At 43.9% G+C, this 7087-nt stretch overlaps 1 protein-coding gene across 1 annotated transcript; it reads right to left on the bottom strand.

Annotated features, from left to right (window-relative positions):
• Positions 1-1045: 1045 nt before the first annotated feature.
• Positions 1046-6709, bottom strand: tekt3 (tektin 3). The gene is made up of 9 exons (XM_037081342.1): positions 6599-6709; positions 5985-6198; positions 5115-5709; positions 3921-4004; positions 3759-3829; positions 3509-3652; positions 2937-3159; positions 1852-2006; positions 1046-1724 (listed from the first exon to the last, which is right to left on the bottom strand). Exons 3-9 carry the CDS (start codon positions 5676-5678, stop codon positions 1508-1510), a joined length of 1458 nt encoding a protein of 485 aa, XP_036937237.1. The 5' UTR covers positions 5679-5709; positions 5985-6198; positions 6599-6709; the 3' UTR covers positions 1046-1507.
• Between the last annotated feature and the right edge of the window lie 378 nt (positions 6710-7087).

Consider the following 7087-nt stretch of genomic DNA (forward strand, 5'->3'; position numbering starts at 1 on the left):
TTGACTGAAAAAACAAAATGAAATTAAACGGTTGCTCACCACATCTTTGAACGTGCTCAGGTTAACTCTTTAGAAACCCTCCAGCTGAGCTCGAGTCTTACAGTACGAGATGGATGGGAGGTTTTATAGGTAACTTATAAGTTGTTTGCCGAGCTCCTCCTGTGGGTGAGCTGATGACTCATTAAAGAAGGATGGTAAAGACACAGAAGACCTTCACAATCCATACCTGTGTGCACCAAACTAATATGACTAACGGGTGGAGCTTGGAGTCAAGAATTCATATCACAGTCTCTCACATGTCACCGCTCCCCTGAGGTGACATTCAGGTCAGTTCGAGCTGACAGATCTGAGTGAGACTTCACATTCATGTACGTCTGTCTTTGTTTCAAGACGGCCGCGTTGCACAAGCAAATCCAGAAACATTTGTTTGATTTGAACCGTCACATGTGCTACAAGGACGACTGTTTGTGCTCCACTGGGCTGTGCGTGGCCTGTCGCCAGTCAACGGTAGTGTGAAGGATAAAACACAGAAACCTGGTTTGGATGAATAGTCACACCTCACCGTCGTGTTTAAAGAAAGGTTTACTTTAGAAATCAAAGTTTGGAAGTGGAAAGGAAGTCGTTTCTGTGGGTCCCGTCACAGATCATGTTAAGTGGTTGTGTTCTGGTTATGTTCTTTTTGGCTATTTCTCCCCTTCTTTTGTACAACATTAAGACATTTGATAGCACTTTTCACACTGCAGTTTACCCCCAGGCTAACAAAGGGTTCATTGGCACATTCCAAAGTGGACTAACACTGACTTTAGCCTAGCGCCTGCTGGCTGTGCTCCACAGCACCCTGACTGACAGCTGTTATTATCTAGGAAGCAGTTGTCCATCACGCACATCACTCCTCTTTTACTGAACCGTGGCATGCTATCCAAAACCACACAGCGAGGTGGCATAATGCCTGTCCTGTTGGACGCTACATTGGCCGGCCGTCGTTGTGGCGATATTGTGGATTCTCTGTCTGAAACGGACTGAGCAGCGCAGTTGATTCTTCAGTGACTTCATCATTTTATTTTGTTTTTGTTACATCCCAGATTCAACACTACGAGTACACATTATCAAGACAATCCATTGATGATAATTAGATTCTGACATCAGTGCCTATAAAGTTAAAGGGTAACTCCACCAATTTTTCACATCAAAATGTGTGCCTACATTACCCACAATGCAACTTTGCCACTGACTGACACCACTGGAGGCAATTTATCAGATTTACATGCAGGTTCCTCTGAAGCCCCGAAAGGCTTAATACTACTTTCACGCTGATATTTTGTTGTACCTGTAAACACACTTGTGTAAAATTGATGGAGTTACCCTTTAAGTAATTTTGCTTCAATTCCAAACACCCAGACTTCCATTTAAACCACTTCAATACCTTCAAAACAGTCTGTCAAACACTATCAACAGACAGTTGATTATATTGGTCCTTCAAGCTCCAATTTTCAAAGTCTCAAGTGATTTAAGTGTAGCCCACCAGACGGGGCATGCTGGGAAAGCTCTTGCGCATGCTCATGCACTTTTCCTGCTCCAGGAAGAGCGAGTTGGCCTTGACGGACAGGTCGTGCTCCAGGACGACTCTGGTCTTGACCAGATTCTGCAGGGTGTTCTCAGCCTCCGTCAGCCTCTCCTGAAGCTTCTGGATGGTGTCCTCGATCTCTCTCACCTCACTGACGAGTCTAAAACCAGGACAGAAACATCTCACTTTCGAACTAGCAAAATGGTTCCACCAGCAGACCCAAAGTTTCACCACCCTCAAAACAAATGACCAAATATGTGAAACTATTTTACTCTAGGCTACAGTACCTGTGGTGTGGGTTGTCCCTGCAGAGCTCCACGTTGGGCCTGCGGGTCCTCTCCTCCAGCCTTGTTTGGGCCACTTTCAGTGGACACTCTTTATCCCTGAGGGCCCTCTTCAGAGACTCGATCAGCATCTCTGTCTGGAAGATCTCCTGCAGAGTCTGGACGACAACAGACACAGAGAGAAATTACAGGAAAACAATGAATTGTAAAGCCGTGGTTGTAGATCTGAGTGTCTCATTCATGAAAATAACAGGTCAGCACAGTAGATGGTGGCTTAAAGGCTGAAAGAGGACCAATTCAGAGGAGGGGAAGTCTCAGTGCTTGAGGAGATCAAGTAAAAAGCTGCACATTGCAAGCTTTTGAATCAGCTGAGCACAGTGCTGCTCTGTCCAAACCCATTTCACGTAATTTAATTCCAGTGAAGCACTTCTCCTTACAACTGATAGTGGCTGAGCTTTATGAGGAACTGTGTGTCTCACATCACAGCTGCTGTCAGTGTTTATATGGAGCAAACAGCTGATGTGAATTCAGAGTGTGACCCCCCAGCGATTAATCCAACAACAATAGGATCCAGTATAGAATATATAAGCAATGAGAGCAGCATCTGTGTTTTATAATAAACACCTACAAAATCTACACACAAGATGAAAATGTTCCTGCAGGCCATGTTTTCTGCAGAGGGTGCTGAAGTTTGGATCGTGTAGAGAAAAAGGTTCAACAACACATGATCTCTTCCTATCAGGTGGCAAATTTAGTTACCCATTGAAGGCAGCGAGTGAATGGATTTTGTCTTGTTCTCTGATGTAGAGCCATGTGACTTCCCTCCTTTAACCCACTTTTTTTTTCATAACCCAGGCTGTTTTACTTCTTCCACATAATGCAATCAAATCTGATCAAGTCAGGACTCCTAAAAGATAAATAAATCAAGAAATTCAAAACCCACAGACGAAAGTAGATTCTGTTTCATCACATCACAGAGATTCACCCAGAATTATAACATGTTCTTCTCACAGAAACTTCAGTGAGGCTTTATTGTGTGATATGAAGTGAAACTGTGCAACCCCCCCCCCAAAAAAAACAGTGGATACCTTCGCCAGGTGTGTTTGCAGGCTGTTTTTAGCATCAGCGGTCTCCGATATGCGGTTGGTGAAGGCTATGTTGACATTGTTGAACTGGTTCCACATGTCGTTGGACGTGGTGTTCAGCAGGATCTCGATCTCGTCCCTGAGCTTGTGGGAGGCGGCACGTTCGCCCTGAGAGAGCAGGATGTTGTCGTCCGTGAACTTGGACCACGAGTCAGGCAGAGAGAGTCTGACGGGGGGGGAAGAAAATAACTTAATTTTTGGAAGACACATCCGCCGTCCTCACAAATGACAATATCAAGTCTCTGGTTTGATCCATTACTTTGGGCCAGACCGAAATATTTTAACTGCTATAAACGAATTTACGTGACATTTTGCAAAGACTATCAAAATGAATTTTGCAAGCTCATGTTTTATTCCCTTCAGCTGATAATCAGTCCAACTTTGAAAGACTTTTTCTGTTATTGACAATTTAGTCGAGTCCAGTGCTCTCAGTTGGTTTAAGCAAATGCGTGAGCAGTTGTATGATGTGATGAAAGGAGCAGTTAATAATTGATCACATTAAACTATATACTCACGAGGGGTCAAGCCTTTCAATGCCTCTGTAGTAGCCGATACCGTCTGATGTGTTCCTCAGGTGATGACACCTGTCATCAATCCTCTGAGCTGTCACTTTGTCACTCATGTCTCTCTCCAATTCATGCTGGGCGGCTCGGTTTGACCTTAAGAAACAAAGCAACATACAGAATTCATGTCAAAGCTCGTAGTGTTTCGTTGAATAGAATCCTGCATTTAGTGATATTCAGTTAATTGATTTTCCAGACTCACGCCAGCTGAGCGATGGCTCTCTCCACAAGTCGCCTCATCCTCTCCTGACATGACTTGATGACTTCCACTTCCTGATTGCAGTGCAGGTAAATAAAATTATTGCCATATTCTCATTATTTTCCCAGGTTGGCATCAGAGGTCTTACTGCTGCTTTATCGTTACCTTTATGAGGCCTTTCTCTACGTCATCATGTACCAGATCGATGGACATCCGCTTCTCTCTGTGGTACAAACACTCTTGAGACACCTATTGACAAAGTGATCATGACTGAAACATGTTTAGACGGTTGTATAAAGAGCTTAACATAAAATAACTTAAAAAATATGGGATTTAGTGGCATCTAGTGGTGTGGTAGCAGATGGCAACAAACCGAACATCCCCCGCCTTCACCTCCTCTATGACAGGACTCAACATAAAGGATACCTCATTTTCTGTTGAAAGTAAAATACAATCTGGCTAATAAATATAGCCAGGATGGATAATGGAGGTATCGGATAAATGAGCCATCTGGCTTCCCTCTCATCTCTATGCCGTCATTTGATAAGCACTAATAAATAAAACTGTTTGTATCAGGGCAAGAAAATATCGAGCAAGTTCAATTTCCAGCATTTTCGTCATCGTTACAGGTGAGGAACTCATTATGGCAGCCATGATATGTCCCTGTTTGCATATATAGTGCAATGTATCAGCTGCATTCTCCAGTTTCAGTTACCTGGAGAAGTCTCGAAGACAGAAAACCTGTTGCCACATGATCTCAGCCTAACAAGCTGCGCGTGTCATCAGATCTCCGGCTCGATCAAGGTGACTCACTCCGGGTCCAGATACTGTTGCTACAACTGAAGCTGGAGCCCGAGTCAAAAACTGTTTCACCGCAGATAAAGTGACACGATATGCATGAACGATTATATGAGTGTGCTGAACAGAGGGGCCCGACAAGGATGTTCAGATTTTAAGGCAAATCGAATTTGTCCTTGTAGGGATGTAAATATTCCCTCCAACATGTTTTAATAACAGAACTCAAAATTTAGATATTTCCCTGGAGTGATGAAAAATTCAAGGCAATACACACACATCCACACACACACACACACACACACACACAAGCTTGAGAAGCTTTTCTTGTAAGGATTTTACGTTGACTTCTATTCAAATATACATTTTAACCCCCATTTCATACCTTAACCAGGACCTCAGAAATAATATTTTGCCACATTTGACTAGTTTTTGGTCCCTACAATGACTACTGGTCCTGACATATTTTGTGTTTATGCAAGAAAAGGTCCTCAGTAGGCAACAAAAACATGTACACATATGCACACACACACACTCATTTCAGCGAATTCCTTCCAGCCTGACCTGAAGGGGCCCCGCAGTCTCTGCCAAGGCTCTCTCCAGCCTCCTCTTGACCTCGCTGAGTGCAGCTATCTCTGTCACCATGTTGTCAATCTCATGGCTCAACTCAGACTTCCAGAAGACAATGTCGTTGAGCCGCTCGCCAATGTTCTTGCTGGTGTTTTCCTGGGTTCGTCTCGTCACCTGCTCCCTATCCTGCATCAGCCTGATGGTGTCCCTCCTCAGCCTCTCTGCGCTGTTCCGCGATGACTCGGACTCCCTGTAGTTGTTTTGGTTGGACTTGTACCAGTCGTCCGGTGTGTAGCGGGTGCTCAGCGCCGTCCTGTTGGAGGGGTAGAACATGGTCTTGGCTCGGACCAGGTCAAAATTCTCTCTCTGTATAGAGGAGGGGGCTGGGACAGCGCTCTTGTAATAGTTGTTGGTCCTCCACAGGTTGGCACTGGGATTCATGGCCAAGGCAGGCTGGGTGTTGCGATAGCTGGATGCCATAGTCGAGATAGCAGGGAGGAAGTGGCTGGTCTTTGGCCGAGCATACGTGGCTGTCAGAGTGGATCCAATAAGCTCCATGTCTGGCTCCCCTCAGGCTGCCTCTGGTTTTCTGAATCAAGTGGATAAAATAAACTCAGAACAGTCTCAGTATTGATATGTCAGCTCTGATGTTTATGCCTATAAATTGTTTTGACATGAATGCAGATATCCTTTGCTGATCCAGGACATAAAGATGAATGGATCAGACATTTAATCCAGTACAAAATGTCAATAATCAAGGGATATTTAAGTAAACTTCAAAAAAGTATGAACTTGTAAGTGGCTTATTTTAGTCAATAGGTTAAAGAGACAAAAAATAAAGTGACAGAAATAGAAATGCCTTACCTGGGGATAACAGAGCTTTTCTTTGGATAGTCCGAGTCTTGATGCTGACAGGCTCCCTCTCAGCTGTGCTTACCTGGGAAATGAGCTCAAGAACGCACTAAAGGTAAACTGACATGCATAATAGATGGACAAGTTTGAGAGTCATTCATTCAGCCAGCCAATGGTGGTGCACAGTCCAGTCCTGGGGCAGCAGGAGCCGGCCTGTCCAAGATTTCTGTTGACACAGAAGCAGTTGCCATTGGTTACTGAAACACCCTGCCTGGGATTTTCAGATTAATGTTGAGCAGGTGCTCTTACTTTGTATTCGTAAACATACAGGAGGAAAATGTTGCCACAGTGTAAGAAATATTTTCATGTTTGCAATTATTCTTAGTTCTTTGATTCTCTGTTTAGTCGGAGATATATTTATTTGCTCTCTTCAACTTCAAGTAGACCAACTTTACTTTCTCACATCTATTTCGACACACATTACAAATCCAGTGGATTTGTTGATATGACCACCACGACACTCATGTTGCGGGTCAAACGACAACAAAACAAATTAGAATCCCTTTGCCAGCACGACAGAACAAAACATTGCGTAATTGATTTGACATTTTAGACAAGTCATCTACCTGCAAATGCCTCGTTCGAAGGTGAGAAATCTGAGCTTTGTCTTTGAAGCAGAGGAGTTCAATTGGTCTCCAGGCAGCATCAGATAGCTCACCCTCACCCTGAGAAGCTAGCTGTCTGTATGGATTACAGTCACCTGTTCAATGATTCATGCCACAGGAAGAGTCCACACAAACCCCTGTAGCACGGAATAATAATCTGTGTTGTGTTACCGACCATTGGAAATGAGGATCATTTACACTAATCTGTTCTGAAAGGGGAAGGGCCGGACAGATGATAGCCTGGTTTCCACTACAGAGACGAGCAGAGCTGTAGCCAGGAGTTACTCAGCTGGTCTGTCTGTCTCACGGAATAATGACCAAGCGAAATATAGTCCACATACGTGTGCATGTAGCCTACAATTTAAATTGTTGTTATATAATGTTCATTACACTTGGTTGTCATCATGTCTTATCAGTGTTTTGGAGTGCTGTCATTATGACAGAGCTTTT

Source organism: Acanthopagrus latus, chromosome 20 (genome assembly GCF_904848185.1).
Source record: "Acanthopagrus latus isolate v.2019 chromosome 20, fAcaLat1.1, whole genome shotgun sequence".
NCBI classification, from domain to species: domain Eukaryota; kingdom Metazoa; phylum Chordata; class Actinopteri; order Spariformes; family Sparidae; genus Acanthopagrus; species Acanthopagrus latus.

Bases quoted from the DNA above. Each gene is read 5' to 3' on its own strand.
- tekt3 (XM_037081342.1), bottom strand. From the start codon at position 5,678: ATGGAGCTTATTGGATCCACTCTGACAGCCACGTATGCTCGGCCAAAG. The intron at 3,160-3,508 runs GTGAGTATATAG...CCCCCCCGTCAG, and splicing joins ATTGAAAGGCTTGACCCCTC to ACTCTCTCTGCCTGACTCGT. The intron at 1,725-1,851 runs GTACTGTAGCCT...TCCTGGTTTTAG, and splicing joins AGGGACAACCCACACCACAG to ACTCGTCAGTGAGGTGAGAG.